At 50.3% G+C, this 17,542-nt stretch overlaps 2 protein-coding genes across 4 annotated transcripts in view; one reads left to right on the top strand and one right to left on the bottom strand.

Moving 5' to 3' along the window:
- AARS2 (alanyl-tRNA synthetase 2, mitochondrial) overlaps nt 1-16,370 on the bottom strand; it is a 31,598-nt gene extending 15,228 nt beyond the window's left edge. The window contains exons 1-11 of one of the 2 annotated variants that reach the window (XM_074989786.1): nt 15,498-16,370; nt 13,916-14,104; nt 12,681-12,826; nt 10,175-10,369; nt 9,568-9,712; nt 8,452-8,597; nt 7,897-8,005; nt 6,805-6,843; nt 4,548-4,659; nt 2,987-3,114; nt 1,239-1,389 (exon numbers count right to left, since the gene is read on the bottom strand). In XM_074989786.1, the coding sequence (XP_074845887.1) occupies nt 1,239-1,389; nt 2,987-3,114; nt 4,548-4,659; nt 6,805-6,843; nt 7,897-8,005; nt 8,452-8,597; nt 9,568-9,712; nt 10,175-10,369; nt 12,681-12,826; nt 13,916-14,104; nt 15,498-15,725 (1,588 nt within the window). In that variant the 5' untranslated portion in view covers nt 15,726-16,370. Of the gene's footprint in view, nt 1-1,238; nt 1,390-2,986; nt 3,115-4,547; nt 4,660-6,804; nt 6,844-7,896; nt 8,006-8,451; nt 8,598-9,567; nt 9,713-10,174; nt 10,370-12,680; nt 12,827-13,684; nt 13,872-13,915; nt 14,105-15,497 lie in introns of those variants that run through there. The other variant, XM_074989787.1, reaches the window with a different exon arrangement.
- Nucleotides 16,371-17,293: 923 nt separating this feature from the next.
- The window catches only part of CMTR1 (cap methyltransferase 1), a 70,997-nt gene continuing 70,748 nt past the window's right edge, over nt 17,294-17,542 (top strand). The window contains exon 1 of one of the 2 annotated variants that reach the window (XM_074989790.1): nt 17,294-17,422. In XM_074989790.1, coding sequence (XP_074845891.1) covers nt 17,315-17,422 — 108 coding nt within the window. In that variant the 5' untranslated portion in view covers nt 17,294-17,314. The remainder of the gene's footprint in view (nt 17,423-17,542) is intronic. The other variant, XM_074989791.1, reaches the window with a different exon arrangement.

Below are 17,542 nucleotides of genomic sequence, written 5' to 3' on the forward strand. Positions count from 1 at the left end.
TAAGACTACTGGGTTCTTGGAGCTACAGTAAAAACGAACTGCCCCATGAATTCTTTCCCAGCATGAGAGAACTTGTTGGTCTTTTCTGGTCCTTCAACCAAACACATGAACGGGCAAAGGACATATATTAAATGCAGACGCGCTCAGCAAACAGCTAGATCAGGATGAGGTGCACTCCTAACATTGCCAACTCACATGATGATGTGCTTCATTGATCAAGCCCCAAGCTGGGATAAGGCTACAGCTCAGATTCCTACCCAGGGATTCATAGCAGAGGCCTGAGAACTGATGTCCAGGAAAAGCTCAGCTTCACATTCCTTCAGTAGTGCCAATGCTTCCAAAATTGCATTGCACTATATGTAAACTAGCAGTGGCATCTAGTGGTCACCTGTGCTAATGGCAAGTACCTAGATGGTGTGGTGAACTAAGTCCTCTGCATCTATTTCTCCTGCTCTGCCAAAAATGTCAAGAACTAGTGGTTTACAGATGGAACTCTGAACACCAGGGGCTTACCCAGGTAAGGTACGTTCACCAACCCCAGCACCTACACATCCTAGGCCCCAGTCCTGCAGACCGCCGCGACCTTGAACCCTCACCTCAAATACAATTCATCTACGCTACCCGGTAACAGCAGTCAACCCACCAGCTCAGCAATCAGCACAGAGTTTTACAGTGAGCATGTGTGCAGCAAACGTGCATATGATCTGCTTTGTACTCTTGGCCACAGGCTGAGAAGGGAGATAATACACAAGTCTATATTCAGTACACTGCACTCTCCATTATGACCAAGGTAACAATTCCTCTGGTACAGGGGGTAGTTAGCTAGCTGGATTGATCCCTACTACAGCAAACTTTCACACCCAGCATCCTATCATCCAGAATTCTCAAATAACTGGCATTTTAACCATAAGTAAATTAGTTACGTTTTCCATAAGTACAGTATAGTGAAAGTAAATACAAATAAATACAGCAAATACAGTGTAAGTTTACAGTGTACAATGCTACTCTGGTTGATAAATAAAGGACTGGACATACATTTTTGTTTGGTTCTTAACATCTACCCGTTTTGCTTTAGTGATATGCATTACTAGGTTTACCTCTCTATTATTGAGAATATTTGAACATCCAGCAACCTGCAGTTCTCAGGTCCGCCAGACAGAAAAGAGTTTACTGTATGAATCTAACGCTGCTCCTTCCCCTCCCACACTCAGGCTCTTGGGCCACACCTCAGCTCGTACCGTATCTCCCATCCTGCCTGAGGGCATAAGTGTATTTCGGCGAGTCGTCAGTAGCAGGCACACCGTCCTTCTGCAGCTGAGCCAGTGAATGCACATCCAACCGCACACCAGAGCCCTCCAGTTGCTCTGCCTGCTGGGTCTGAGCTTTCCGCTATTCAAGTGTGAAGAAACAGTTTGGTTTGTTGGCATCCTAGGAGCGCTTGCCACATAAGGTTAGGAGCTATGGCCTCTGATTTAATGGCTGTAGATCACCCTTGTAACACACACCGTCAAATCTGCACTGCCCCCAGGAAGCAATTAATAGCTGGCTGTTACTTCACCAGGGTCCCAGGAGGCACTCACCATTCACTACTCTATGCCATGCCCCAGGGAGTCACAAGCACCAGCTCACGTGCACTCTCTCTGCAGACCGTGCGCCCGAAGATGAAGGCCTTGATTTATCAGCAGCATGGGGGGGGGAGCAGGGGGGGAGCAGGAAACAAGGCCCATCCCAACCCTCACATGCTACCACATCAGTGCGCCTTTTCCTGCCCTTGATGAACTGAGGGGTGTTAACTCTTCACAAGTCATTCAACTATTGCCCTCTCTGCTGAGCTCAGTGCTGCTGTGTTCACTGGAAACTGGCCTGAAGAAGTCACAGGCCAAATAGCTGTCAGCAGTTTTACAGATTTCAGTCATTACTGACGAAAGCAGGCCCTAAGAACGGCCACACTGTCTCTCACCAAACAATCCAGCTAGCCCAATACCTTCTCTCCTGAAAGACACCAAAGCCAGATGCTTGAAAGGGAATGAACAGGGCAATCAAACGATCCATCCCCTGCTGTGCAGTCTCAACATCTGGCTGTCAAAGGCTTAAGGACACCCAAAGAATGGGGTTATGTCCCTGACCATCTTGATAGGTCCACCAAGACCATCTCGGTCTTGATGGACCTATACAATTCTTTTCTGAATCCACCTACAGTTTTGGACTTGAAAACATCCCCTGGCAAAGAGTCCCACAGGCTGACTGGTTTGTCTGAAGTATCTCCTTTTGAAGGTTGTAAAGCTACAGCCTACTAATTTCATTGGGTGACCACCGTTTCTTGTGTTACATGAAGGGGTAACTGACACATTCATTTTCTCCACACCACTTATGACTTTGTAGACCTTTCTCATGTCTGTCCTTAGTCATTTCTTACCTAAGATCACTTATTCCAGTCTATTTACTCTCCGCTGATATGAGAGCGGGTTCTCCCCCCTAATAATTTCTGTTGCTCTTCTCTCTAGCTTTTCTATTTCTAATGCACCCTTTTTGACCTGGGGCAACCAGAACTGCACAGAGTATTCAAGGTGTGGGTATACCAGGGTTTTATACAGTAACATTACCATGTATACAGTCTTATCTATCCCCCTTTCTTAATGATTCCCAGCATTCGGTTAGCTTTTTAGACTCTGCATACTGAGTAGATGTTGTCAGAGAACTATCCACTATGACTCTAAAATCTCTTTCATGAGTTGTAACAGCTAATTTAGACCCTATCATTTTGTGTGCATTGTTGGGATAATGGGGTTCTAAGGCACTTCTGCAGGACACTTCTTCAAACCCCTGAGCTGAAGGGGAAAGGAATACCATGATCTGGATGGAACACAGGGGTGAGGGAAAGCACCTGTAAGAGATTTCAAGTACACATGGAAACCCTGACCGGAAAGAATGGGGAATGAGCCCCGGTGATGGAGGCTTGCATGGGAGGTGGAGTTTTGTAACCTACCTCAGCATCTTCTTGAGCTAGCCGGTCCAAAGCTGGCCAGTCCAACTGGATTCCCCTTTCTTCAACCATCAAGCCAATCAAATCTAGGGGGAAGCCCAAGTTTCCGTACAGCGACCATGCCACCTCCACTGCAGAGAGACAGAAATGGCAACACAAACTCTAGGTGGCCATGGAGAGAACACAGAGTAAGGTCATGGAAGCACTCTCTTGCTTTCTCTGTGGGGCATCTTGTCATCTGCCTAATGAGACCCTCAGGACTGCCCCTCTCCATCTGTGCAGCCCACAAGGACAAGCTGCCTATTGCATTCCATCAGTGGCACTGTAGAATCACAATATTCCAGCCCTCAGCTCCCCTGGGCCTGTCAGCACAGACGTTTCCATGCAGGTTTGAAAGCATTTGCCCCCACAAGCAGGACACTATGGTGTATCTTGGTGCTGTCTCATTAGGTACACTATGGAGCTCAACAAAGAACACACACATGGGAAGATATCAGCACAGCGGCAGGGCAGCTCCTGAATCAGGTAGAATGAGCTGCATCAGCACACGATCCCTGCAAGCTCTGGAGTCAGACAAGCAAGGGTGGCTGCTGGAACTCCCCCATTGCCTTAGGCTACCAGCTGCAAAATCACATAAGTTAGTGAGCAGGTGGGGGGGCCAGAGATTCCTGTGTGAGAATATTTGAAGCCAAGTGTTAAGCCACACTCTCCCTATCACATGCAGATGTGCTGCCCCATGCGGGGTGTTGCCCTAGCTGTTCTGGTATTTGTATGGAGCCAGTCACTGCAGCAGCTATGTACCAAAACAGTAACAGAGCCCCTTAGCAGTGACAACTGCCTGTTTGCTCTGCTGAGCAAAGTGCTGGGGTAGTGAAGCTCCTCAGGGGTGTCTGGGAGATGGAGCATGCCAGTGATGTGGCAGCAGCACCTGCTTTACAGTATCAGCTCAGAGCACTGGGCCGGAGCTGTATTGTCACCCGGGCAGCAGGTGGGCAGGCCTCCCCCGTAGCTTTGATTTGGGAGTTGGGAGGATGCTGTCTGGGGCAGAAGAGCTGCACCTATTGCTGCCTGGCAAATAGCACAAAGGCAGGAGCACCATGGTACCAGCTGTAAGGCGTGTGCCTGCTTCCATTGCTCTCCCCTTCCTTAGCCCACAAGGCCTAGCTCAGCCTCACCTGAAACACTTTGCAGCAAGGGCCCAAGCCAGCCTTAATCACTGGCAGACCCCAGCTGCTGCTCCTTCCCCCAGCAGCCGTCTCCTGCTCAGTGACATGGGACCCATGAGCAGCGTGGTCTGGGGGCCTCCATTTAGCCTTCTCTTTAATTCTCCCTGACCTTTCGGATGTGCTGCACAGCATCCCTTTGCATGCTGTCGGAGAAGGGGAGCATGAGGGGCTCACTCTCTGTGATGTGGGTGTATGAGTTTGCCCTACCTCCGGCATGACCATGTTCTCCGAGGGCAAGAACAGGGCAGATTAAAGAATGGACACGGATACAGAAGGCAAGCTGGGAATTAGCAGGTGTATGCTGACTCCCCACAGCTGATGGTACGGGAGGGACTAACCTGGGAAGAGCCTGGAGGGACCCATCTGCTGCAGAGTCCTGTCTATGATGCGCCGGCCCCGCAGGAGGGAGGAGAGGAATGCAGCCTCGTTGTCATTGATGATATTCATAATCTGCAGGAAGAGAAGGAGCAGATTCAGCCACCTTCCCTGTGGGTGAGTTCCACCTAGGCCCACTGATGGGCAAAGGGGGCAGTTGCCTGAGAGCCCTGCATTCCAAAGAGGCCCAGCGCTCTGGCCACCATCGCTGTTACCTCAGCGGCAGGGGCAGCGTGAGCTCCAGGCCTCTTTGAAATGCTGTAGCAGCACTGCTGTGCCACTCCATGCAGCAATGAAGGAATGGGGGAGGGGCCCAGCACTGCAATCAAAGTGGCACAGAGAGCTGTCTGCCTTTGGGCCTGCCCCTGCCCCTTCCCCTCCCACCCTGCCCCAGAGCCTGCAGTGGCTGTCTGCCCAGTTGGCTCTGCTGCTTGACTGAGCCCAGTCACCAGAACCCAGCCCGTCACATGGCTTAGTTACTCAAGGGGCTGGGAACAGGCCAGGTTGGACCCGAAGGCAGCTGCTGTATTTGCTACCACTGTGCACCTCCTACACCTCAGCTCTGGGCTCATGACTTGCAACAAGGAAATAGTTACCTGGGGCAGACGCCTGCTGGGAGAGACCAGAGATCAGCCTTACAAGGCACTCCAAGCAGGACAACCACATCTGCAACCCAGTGAAAATTCTGCATGAGGCGCCTGGGGGAGAACAGCATTGCATGCTGCTGCTCAGCATCCAGGGCAACGTTCCCTCTGTTTTTACAAAGGTGTGGAATAAATTGTGTTATGTGCACCGAGGCATGGTCGGCCGTACGCCACCAGTAGAAGCACATGCTGCCAACTGTGGGAACTCTGCTTATCACCCGAGCGGCATTGGACTCTCTCCTGGGTGGCTGCCCAAGTGCTCAGCATACAGGGAACACAGACCCAGGGCTATGAGCAGAGCTGGGTGAGGAGGAAGTATGCAAAAGATCTACCCTATTGACTCCCGAGAATCTGGTTCTCTCTTTGGCTACGTAAGTATTGCAGTTTCCACAGGAGAGGTGCAAAGGGCACTCATTCTGGGAGGGGAACCAGGGTCATGTGCACCTGAGTTCTGTTGACACCAGGGCTGCCAGGTTTCGTGGGGGCACATCCCAGCCAACCCTGGCACAGGAGAGATCCTCTCAAGATCCCCAGTCAGCATCCAGAGGCCCGGCCACAAGACAGCAGACCCTCGATTTACATGAGCGTTCTGTTCCCACGAACCCTTGGGTAACCCCAATTTCATGTAACTAGGGGTGGCTTTTTCCCTGGAGGAATGCATGTTGCAAGGTAAGTCCCTGCAGGGGGTGCGGCACTGGGGAGGCTAGTGGTGAGTTGGGACAGTGGGAAGCGGCAGTTGAACCAGAGTCACGTGCGCAGCAGGGGCGGTGTGAACTGGGCCATGGGGCGTTTGAACTGGATCTGCGCGTGGGGGGTTTGAACTGGGGCCGATGGGGTTTGCCAGGGTGGAAGGAAGAAAACAGAGCTGTGCACAGAGGGTTTGACCTTGGAGGGGTGGGGGTGGGGGAGGTGAGAGAGAGAGAGAGAGAGAGAGAAAACTGGAGCTGCGTGCAGGCGGGGTTGAGTTGGGGCTGTGAGCGGGTGGTGAGCTGGCGGGGGGATTTCAACCAGGGTTGTGGGGGGCGTTGAACCTGGGCCACGTGTGGGTGGTGAGCTGGCTGGGGTTGAACTAGGGCATGGGGGGGATTGAGCCGGAGCTGCAGGTGGGGTGGTGAGCCAGTGCCACAGTTGGGCATGGGGGTGAGCTGGAGCTGTGCAAGGGCGGTGAGCAGGGCTTGGGGGGGCGGGGCACTGAACTGGGGGCAGCAGGATTTTGAGTTGCATTTAACTGGTGTTAATGCGAGTTAAGCGCAATTCAAAACTGTGTATTTCGATGGTTTACTGAATACACCTGCTAATTCCCAACTCACGTGCAGTATCTGGACCCATTTTCCACTCTGCGCCCTGCCCCCTCCCTCCAAGCATGTGCCCATGCTGGGAGTTGGGAAAACTCACCCCAAAGAGAGGAATCCCCTACCCCTACTCCAGTTTGATAGCATGCTAGGGGATGCTCTGCAGCACTTCCAAAAGGTCAGGGATAATTAAAGGAGAAGCTTAAAGGAGCCCCCAAATCCAGGCTGATCATGATTCTCATGAGGGGTTACTGTCTCTCTCATGCAAATTCCATGCTGCTCACCTGGTCTGCGCTCTTCCTCAGCTCTGGGTAGGCATCTCCCTGCAGAACAAGATTCACAGAGCATCAGAAAATAGCTGCATGTAGGATGAGTACAACAGCTGCCCCTCCCTACCTCCACTGGGGACACGGGCCAGTCTGAGTTCTTTTGCACTGGTGCTCCCCACCCCCGTAGGGTTCCAACTCAGGAATGCATCTAGACTAGCCAGATGCTTCTGCATGGCTCCTGCACCTTCGTCTGAGAATTGCAAAGTGCTTTGAAGCATTAAAGAAGCTTCTCATCTGCTGTCAAGGCAAATGCTAGCCCCCATGGAGAAACTGAGGAACAGAGAGACAGGGGCTTACTCACATGCAGATGTGAACCATGTGTCCCATCCCCTGATCTCACCATTTCACATCTTGCACCCCAGATAAAACCAGCTTGAAACAACTGACACTTTCTGGACTTCCCTGTGACTTTGGCAGGCTCCCAACTGGCATGAAGGCAGTGCTTCTTTGGTGGAAGACAGCACTAATTATAGCCTCAAAACCTTTTTCACAGAGTGGGAGCACACTTTGAGTAATAGCTACTGTTTCACAGCTAGTCCTCCTGCCCTTGGCTCTTGCTTAGATTCAACCTCACCTCTCATTCAGTACTGCATGACACTTCTGTGGAAACTTCAGAAAATGCTTTATGGCCCAAAGTAGCATCAGGGAAAAGCCAATGCATTTAGAGTTTCTTTTCATAGGATTGAGCAGGAAGAAAGAAAAAGGAGACAAGCCAGCACCATGCGACCTGCCAGCTCTTCAGAAACCAGTCTGGGAACGAGCACGCTGGAGGAGTGTCTATGCTGGCCGCCCCGGTCTTGTCTTTCACACTCATACATCATGCCTGTGCTCAACATACTGTTCATCACAAGCTCTGAGCCGTCAGCAGTAAAGAGGCCAAGTGCCACTGGGAGAAACACCTCACACAAAAAGCATCCCACGGGTACAATCTCCTGGAACAAGAGCACAAGAACCTGCTCTTGCACTCAGCTGAGAAGCATCAGGCTGGATGAGACCTGGGCCAATAGGCTGATCTCCCGCCCCGCAAGTAGAGCCCTTCGGACATACCAGAACTTCCACCACAGTAGGAACCAAGCTGGCCAGGAACCCGGGTGGAGCATGGAGAACTTCAGAGCAAAATCGGACAGCCCTGCGCAGTATGCGACGCAGCACCAGCCTGTGGATGATTTATAAGACAGCCACAGGAGTATTCCCAACTAGCACACTCCCCCGACACACTCAAAAGCCAGCTCCTCTTCTCTGTCAAACAAGCCAGCTTCCCCTTTTCTGCCCAGTCCCGCCTGCACAAGCCAGCTCCCCACCCTGTCCAGGTCTCCTCACACACACAAACCTGCCATGCCTTCTCCACCTGTATTCCCATACACAAACCCAAAAGTTAGCGCTCCTGGCCTTGCCCGAATCACCCCCCACACCCACTCCAGCTTCTCCCACCCGACACCTACCCCACCCTGATCCCCACAGGGCCAAACCTGCACAACCACACTGGTTTTCCATGCCCCTGTATTCTCTCACCTCCACCCAGAACATCCACCCTAGTGCTGCTTGTACCCTCCCTCCCCTTCACAGCCAAAAAGCCCTCTCCCCATTATCACATGTCCTTACTCAGCTCCAGACATGCCGGGGTACACGCCGTCAGCGATGCACACAGACAGAGCGCGCACGTGGTCTGCCACCACGCGGTAGGCCATGTTCACAGACCCGACGTCAGCCTCCCGCACCAGGCCCTGATACCCAGGCCCACCACAGCCCTGGGGAGGAGTGGGGACAGAGAAGGAGATATTTTAGTGGAGGCAACCAATTCTGAAAAGCACAGCTGCTCTGAAAGGCTTTTGGACATTAACACTGCATAATGTCGCTCTGGGTGGGTTTCTTCTGGCCCAATGCTGATGCCTGGGAGATTCCTCTTTCCTGCTGCCAAGTACGTGGTTAATTCCTTTTGCACAGTTGTGCCTGTCTGCCTTACACGTTAAATGTACCACATTAACACCCTCCTGGCACATGGGAGTCCAGGGCTCATGTATGTCAGAGTCATCATCAAACCCCATCTCTAACCACTTGGGGTACTACAATCCCAGGCCACCTGTAACATGAGTGATGATCTTTGATGTCCTAGCTAAATTCTAGCCAGGGAAATTCTCCCGTCTCACTAAACATCACTGCTCTTCACACTGGACACGTGTCCAGGCCTGAACTGCTGTGCGTTTGACACCTGCTACGTCCCACCCCAGAGGAGTCTGCATTTCAATGCTCGGCAAAGAGCCTCCATATACCTCGGACAACTGGCAGCTGATCATCACCTGGTGGTAGGGATGTTAAAGAGCAAGTAGTCTGGTAACCCAGTAACCACCAAATTTTTATTGGTTACTCGGTTGACCATCCCCCTAACCAGCTTCTCTAAATTTAAAAGGCTAAACTGGGCACATAGGCTGGCTCAGCTTCCAGCTCTTCTCACCTCCCTCCTCCTGCACATTTCTTTTTTTAAAATTTAAATGCAGAGAGTCAAGGATGGGGCGGGGGCACAGAAGGTAAGCCAGCCTGCAGGCTTTTTCAGCCTTTTAAATGAAGAGTGGCAGCAGGGGGTGGGTGGGAACTGCCTGGTCCTGGTTGAAGCAGGGATAGCAGCTGATCCAGGAACTCTCTATTTACTTGGGGGGCATGGGGGAGGCTGTGAGAACCTGTATCACTAAGTGACAAGCAGATGGTCTATTACATCCCGACCTTGTGGATGGCATTGAGTAGTGGGGTGAAGAGATCCGTATCGTAGTTGGATCGCTTCCTCTGCAGAACTGTCACCAGCCTTTCGAGGCCCATCCCCGTATCCACGTGGTGGTGGGGCAAAGAACGCAGACTCCCATCGGCCTCTCTGGCAACACGCCAGGCCCCACCCAAACACACAAAGCCAAAGAGAAGCAGAAATTAGTCTGATGTCAAGTGCTAATCAGTCTTGGGGGGAGGGAGGACACGGACTAAGGATGCGAGCAGCAAGGGGGAATGCAGGAAAGGGCACGGGGGGGACTCAACAGCTGCGGCTATGCAGCAAAATGGGGGCAACCCCCAGGGCACGACTGACAGAGAGCAGCAGGGCAGGGGAGAGAAAAAGGCAGAGGTGTAAAAAGCAGCAAGGGCAGAGGGGGCACTGGTCAGATGAGAGCAGTGGGAAGCTAAAGGAAGGACTGGAGACATCTCTAAGGCTCCTCCGTGCCTTCTGTGCTGCCATCTGCCAGTGAGGAGCAAGGAGTCCTCAAACATTAACCTCTTTAGTGAGTTGCAAGATTTATATTACAGAGCGACACTACATTCAGGGGCAGCTCCCAGCAATTGGTACCTGCAGTACTGCATGAAGACCAGGTTCCAGATCTCCACCACATCAGGGCTGTCTCGGTTCACCAGCGCTGCTGCATGCCGGCCGCCACCTACATGGTCATAGTGGATCTCGGTACAGGGGCCACAAGGGCCGGTCTCACCCATCTCCCAGAAGTTTTCCCTCAGTGGGAAAGGAAGCACACGATTGGGAGGTACCCTGAAAAGGAGAGCACCATAGGAGACAGGGTTAGGTAGCAGAGTGCACAAGCCATAGGATACCACATGCCAAGAGGAGGAGGCTGGGGGAACCCTCTCTCCGACTGTACTGTTACCTCACCTTCCAAACTCAATAGGGTCAACTTGTTTCTGCTCACCCTTTTCCCCTAAATTAATTACATTCTATTCCAGCTACGGTTATTGAGCAGGAAGAAAATGAGTCACAGCAGAAGGCCCCTGTTATGTTCATATGGAAGGAAGAAAAAAAAACCCACACACCCTTAGGCACTTGGAAGAAAATAAGTATGCAGAATGTGAAAATATTTATAAATTGGTACATAAATTTGAATACACATACATAAAAGTCAGTAACATAGTTCAACATTCTTAACAAGATGGATGAGCCTGAGACATCGCAGCCGATTGTGCTGTGCCCCCTTTATGAAATTTGATGTCCCCCAGAGGGCCACCTCCCCACTTTTTGTGCACCTGGATTTAAAATCACCAATTTTAATTAGCAAGACAGAAACCTTGATTTACACTGAAATTGATTTTAATTTTGTTTTGCATTTGTACCTTTATAGTTACTTTCTTAAGGAAAGGCTGATTCTCATTGTTGGCAACCTTTAAAAATAACGTGGATTTGCAATTTATTATAGACTTTGTTAACTGTGGTGCTTCTTTGGCTAACTTGGAGGATACAGCACACTTGCACATACATTTATGTAACCATTTTTATCTTACTGCATGTGTATTCAGGTTCTTGACTTAAATATTTTGATTGTAGAAAACTATGAATGATGCATTTTTACATGCACTGTGAAGGTTTTTTTTTATTTGCAGTGTGTGTAAAGCTCTATTAGGATGGAAGCTGACATTTTATTAAACAATGCACAAACATTTTTGTAAATAACCTTAAATATGGTCGATATATAAGCTGTTTAATGCTTCCCCCCCCCCCTCATCAAAATATGTTTTCTATTTAAAACTACCTGATTTACTAAACAAAGGGAGTATTCTCTGTATTTAGTGAATTAACCAGATTGTTTCAGGTCATTATGTCCTTCAGAACTTTAGAACTTATCCTCTCATCCTTCGAAGTTCAGAGATGGACTAATGCATTACCCTAATCAAGTGTAATTACCCACATGCAGACTAGAACTTAGGACCTCCAGAGTTCAGTGCAGGAACCTCTGCCACTTGAGCTAAAAACCCTCTGCTACAGTTTTTTGTCACATAGTACTCATCTGCACTAGCTCCCTACTTCGAGGAGTAAAAGGACTTTGAAGTAACCTGGACACTTCGAAGTACCGGTGGGTGAGCTGCGCCTAGAAGCAAGCCAGCACTGTGAAGTTTAACACTTCGAAGTTGCCGGGGGGCGGGGGGGGGAATTTGCTTAATGAAGTGCTGCATATGCACCTCAGCGCTTCATTAATAAACTCCCAACACCCTACTTACCATGTTCCCTACTTCGAAGGGACCTAGTGTAGACAAGCCCATAATGGAAGGAAAAAATAAGCTTTCCCGCTTTTTAGTTCCCAGCTGAAAGTTAAGAAACTACTTAAATAAATTCAAATGAAAGGAATATTCCCTCTGCACCTGTAACAAAGGATACTGATGTTAAAAGTTAATTTAGCACTTCAACTTTACTTCCATGTGTTTGGCCAGTGGCTTCCCCTAGTTTTGTAGTTTGACTTTCTTTAAAATTTGGCAGCAAACACATTCTATTTAATACTATTTTCTGAATTTAAGTGAAATTTTAAATAGACATTTAGACTTCAACATAAGTTGTAATTATCTGAATTTTCAGTGTTTATTTTTAACAAGCAAACCTGTACTTAAACACAATTCCTGACTTTAAAAAAAAAAAAAAATTAAAAATCATCCTTTTCTCTCACCCCCATTCACCTTTGATGGGAGGATTTCTAAGTTTGAGACAGGAGTTCCTGCTTCATAACACATTCAGTTCCAGGCCTATTGACCAAGTAGAGATTTAGTACCGTTGACTGTGATGGTGCAGTTATATGGACATCTTTATTAAGGTCAGGCCAGAGGTCATCGGTAATCATGCTTACTAACTCAGAGATGCATTTGAAATTACAATCTAGAGGTAAGACATTCCAGGGCTGCTAGGCCACTATAAAATTCATAGTAATGCAATGAAACTGGGCTCAAATAACAGAGTCAAAAAACTGACATATCCTTTACTCTTCCACAATTGCATTGTACCAGCTAAAGAACTAAAGGTGAGCAAACTCATACCTCTCATCTCTCCCCATGACACTCCTGTCCTGCTTCTCTGATGCACTTACCCTAGGTTGAGCCATATATCCCTGGTCTCTTCATCTGGGCTCAGCCCCAGTGAGGAGTCTCCTCCAAAATAGGTGATGTAGAGGCGGTCTTTTGGGATCTCATAGATCTGCGTTAGGAGCTCCCATGCCATGCCACATGCTTCCTCCTGAACAGAGTGAGGGAAAGCAAAGGAAAACTCAGTTATTCAGAAGCATCCAGGTGAGAGACGTCAACTTAAGCACAAGGGGTAGAAGGGAATTACACTGGAGAAACTAGTCTTGGCTGACATCTTCCTTCACTATGCTACAGTGTATCACTGAGCTCTAAGGGGCCATGCCACCAAGGAGCCTCCAGTTGTCAATGGAAAGGAGGTGAAGATCTCCCTGACAGTGACCTCAGTATCTCAGGATGGCCTGTCCAACAGGTGGAGCACCATGAGAGTGGTTCCCTGTTACAAAGGGTGCAGTCTTGAGGAGTAAGTCTCCAAGAGAGACATCAGCACTAACATGTATGGCGATGGCTGAAATGTGGTTGTCTGTTCCTCAGGGACTAGACTGCTTCTTCTACCCCAGTTTGGGTCACAGACTCCCTAGTCCATTCCCATTAACCACATGGTTCTCAGCCCAAGTCATTTGAAGCCTGGACCATTGTCTGTGGATAATTCCTGGAGGTAACCATCCAAGTCAGTCTTCTCCTTGGGAATACACTGTTTAAACCATGTGCCGGGGGAAGAGAGAATCAGTAAACCTTGGTGGCATAGTATTTTCAACCATCAAAAAAAAAAAGGCAGCCAAGTAGCACTTTAAAGACTAGCAAAATAGTTTATCAGGTGAGCTTTCGTGGGACAGACCCACTTCTTCAGACCATAACCATCTCTGTTACTATTTTAAACCAGAGATTCATTTCAGTCCCATCTTCTGTTGCTCAGCCCCATCCCCTCCCACCCCATTTGTCCCACACCATCTTTAAGACAACTACACAAATTGCCATTTTCATGTAAAAATTAGTTAAATATTTCACATACTGGCAGATTCTTTTAGTGATTTGACTGCTGGAAAATCAGCCAGCCCATCCAGAGCAGAAAACTTGCCATCAAACACCAGCACATGCTCTCCTGACCATGGTGTAAATCATTGAACTTCTAGCAAAAAATCCCAAGCTCATCAGAGCAGCTGAGACAGTATATATAGCACAGGCCCCATCGTGCACTTGACACTGATCCATGCCCTGAGGAGCTCAAGCTCTAGTGTCTCACTTTGAAGTAATCTCCAAAGGACCAGTTTCCCAGCATCTCAAAGAAGGTGTGATGGTAAACATCTCTGCCCACATCATCCAAATCGTTGTGCTTCCCACCAGCACGCACACACTTCTGGCTGTTCACTACACGCTGGTACTGGGCCAGTTCACTTCGGGGATGTGCGGTGCCCAGGAAAATGGGCTTGAACTAGAAGGGAACACACACACAAAAAACACCCACATCATTTTCATGTACTGGCCACAAGAATTAGATGCCCTGAGTGGGGCTTCTGAGTACTACTGTGCTGTAATTATTAAATAACAATCATGAGAAAAGCTTGTCACAGGATTGGTGCCCTCAAGTATTCTGGGCATGATAGAGCTGCTTGGAACAATTTCAGACAATAAGCAGTTTTGACAAAACCAAAAAGGTTTTCCAGAGACCTATCTGTTTCCATGAAATGAATCAAGGAGGCTTGAGACACGTTCTTTAGCTGTGTGTTTGGGAGATCCAAATTCATGTCCCTCCTTCAGAGAGTAGAGTTTTTCCATCCTGAATCAAGACAATGCAGGACTCAAACTCGGGTCTTCCACAAGTCAGCACCCCAACCTAGTTGTGGGAGGGATAGCTCAGTGGTTTGCTCACTGGCCAGCTCAACCCTTGAGGGGGCCATTTGGGGATTTGGGGCAAACAGATTGAAAACAAAATATGTCAGGGATGGTGATAGGTCCTGCTGTGAGGGCAGGGGACTGGATGCAGTGACTTCTCAAGGTCCCTTCCAGTCCTAGGAGATAGGTGTATGTCCATATAGTATAACCATCAGGGTATGCAAACTCCCCTCTTCGCCACCTCCCTTTAAACACAATTCCATGCCTGTGAAACATTCCAAAAGTTCCATTTTCAGTCCACTGTAGAAATTTAAAAGCTTCAAAAGCAGGTGAGAAGCAGAATTGTTGTCTTCAGCCTCGTCCACCCTAAAAGGACTCTTAAGCACTGCCTACTGCATCACTCGCCATGACAAAGGAACACGATAAGATGCATAAGGGCAGAAAGGATGTCCTTCTGGTCAGGGCACTAGTCTGGAACCCAAGAAACCGAAATTCAATTCCCACACCAGCCACAGACCGTCTGGGTGACTTTGAGCAAATGTAAGACAGAGACCTCACTCCCCTCCTTCACAGAGGCGTCCCCAGCATAAATGCCGTTAATGAGAGCGACTCACCCACATGCTAGACCGCCGAGGGCCAGCCAAAGGGGTGTTTTATTGCAGTGAGATGAACCACCCGCCCAGTGGACCCCCGGGGGCTGCCCGGAGGAGCAGCGGCAGCTCCCGGGATCGCAGTGGCGCTGCGTTACGCCGAGCTCACAGCTCGGAGCGCGTACACCAGCATCTGAAAGCTCCCGGACGCGACTCCCCCGCAGCCACGTGCTGTTGCGAGGTGCCAGGAGCTCGGGCCGCCCCCAGGGCTCAGCGTGTAACTAGCGGGGCGCTAGGGCTGGAGCGGGGGTTCTGCATTCAGCTCCCAGGGGCCGCGGGTGGGCATCGCCGCCGCGGGCACGGGCACGGGCACGGGCACGGGCACGGGCACGGCCGCCCCACCTGGTTCATGCCGGCGTTAACGAAGAGGAGCCCGGGGTCCCCGCGGGGCCGCACCGGGGCGGAGGGCACTAGCCGGTGTCCGTGCTGCTCCTGGAAAAAGCGGAGAAAGGCCTGGCGGACCTGCCCGGCCGGAGGGCAGGCGGTGGCGGCGCAGCAAGCCCGACGGGAGCCGCAGCGCCGTCCCGAGGGGAGCCGGAGCAAACCCCGTGCATAGCCTGCTGCTGCCATCTTAACTACTGGCGGAACTCCTACACCGCCCCGGGCTTCACGTTGTCAAGATACCATTCAACGAGAGGCGGCAGCAAGAGAGATCGCCCTGTCGCAGGGTATGGTGGGATCGGGGAGCCGTATGCCAGGAGTTCCAGTGCCTTTTTTTCAGCCTATTGCTCCCATGCTAGTCATTGGGCGTTCGGTGCATCATGTATTTATTAAGTTCTGCCTGCTGTGGCCCAAATATTTTTTTTGTCTTGGACTTTCATATTGCCAATGTTCAACAGTAATCACCATTGCTAAATACAAGTAGTAAAGTAATGAATCAGGCCCACAAAAATAATAAGACAACACTGTTGAAGTATTTTTCTTTCCCTTCAGGTTCCTGGAGACTTTAGGAAACCTTCACATCTTCTTTTCTAGTTTTTTTCTACTTGGACAGAAACTTAACTTTTTAAAAATGAAAGGAAAAATACTCAGTTATTTGTTTCCAAGAGCTGACATTTTCAGAAAGACACCAAAATTGTTATGAGTTGTGATGAAATCACGAGAATGGACAACTTCAAATAAAGGAAGATTACAACCTGGAGAAAATATTTCCTTTTCAAAATTGCATACCTACTACATCACAGATCAGTATGCCTGTGAATCCAATAAATTAGAGAGACCAGAGGACATGTTTTATTATTGTATCATTCTTCGGATCATTTGTGTACTGTCGTCCCTCTGTGCAAAATATAATTAGCCTTTCACATGTGAAGCTCATCTGAGGTCTTGGTATTGTCCCTGGGCGGCTTGGTATATTCTACTGAAATTAGGGCACAGGGTTGTCTCTACCAATACACAAAACACGCAGCTCTGTTGGGCACCCCAAAATTTGGGGCACCAAATTGCTCCAAATTTCCTGTTTCCCTATGTAGCTGCGTGTTGCATATGGGCTCTGGCAGCTGCCACACCCTGTGATCAGCCTTCCCAGCTATGGTCGAGAAGCAGAGAGCAGCCACACAGTTGGCAGCTAGAGAGAAGCCCCTTCAAAGCGTGGAGACCCTCAGCCCCTCCTGAGTCTCCCATCCCCTACTCGCTGCTACCCGCACCTCCACCCTGCTCCCCACAAAGGGATGGTGGTCACGGTAAGAGAGACAACATGCAGGGGCTGGTCTCCTCCAGCTAGGTTTGTTGGTATCAAGAGCAAGAGGATGGGGCTGGGAGGAAAGCCTGTCCCCTGGGAGGAGTGTCCTGTACATGGCCACAGCCAGGTCTGGATGGGTGTGAGCATCATCCCAATCCTTCCCAGCAACGTGCCCCAACGTGAGTCCACGCAGCCAGCTGCAACCCCCGCCCCGCGGCTAGGGGAGCACCGCACAGAGCAGCAGCCGGACGAGGACTACATCAGGTTCGAGCTCTGAATACTAGCAGACCAGGCTACCCCTCGGAGATACGGCTCTGGTATCGATTGGTTGGGCTGCGGCGCGCGCAGGCGCGTGGGGGGGGGGGGGAAATGTTAGTGCCATCTTTGTTGGGGGAGACGGAGGCTAGCTAGAGCCCGGAGTTGGATGGTGCCCCTCCCCTTTTAGCGATTGCTTCTGCCTGCTGCCTAGGCCGGCGGGATGGCGGAGCGCGGCGGCTCCTTGTCCTCGGAGGGCTCCGGCTGGACCTGGTGCCTCAGGCGTGTGGGGATGTGCGGCCAGTGGCTCCTGCTGGAGAGCGGCAGCGAGGTGAGGTGGGGGCGACCCGTAGCCTGGACAGGGGCTGGTGGCGGTGAGTAGGGGGGAGGAGATGGGAGAGCTGGTGGCAGGGGGCTGTATGGGGGGGAGGGGAAGAGGGGGCTGGTGGCA

This window comes from Carettochelys insculpta, chromosome 3 (genome assembly GCF_033958435.1).
Source record: "Carettochelys insculpta isolate YL-2023 chromosome 3, ASM3395843v1, whole genome shotgun sequence".
NCBI classification, from domain to species: Eukaryota; Metazoa; Chordata; order Testudines; family Carettochelyidae; genus Carettochelys; species Carettochelys insculpta.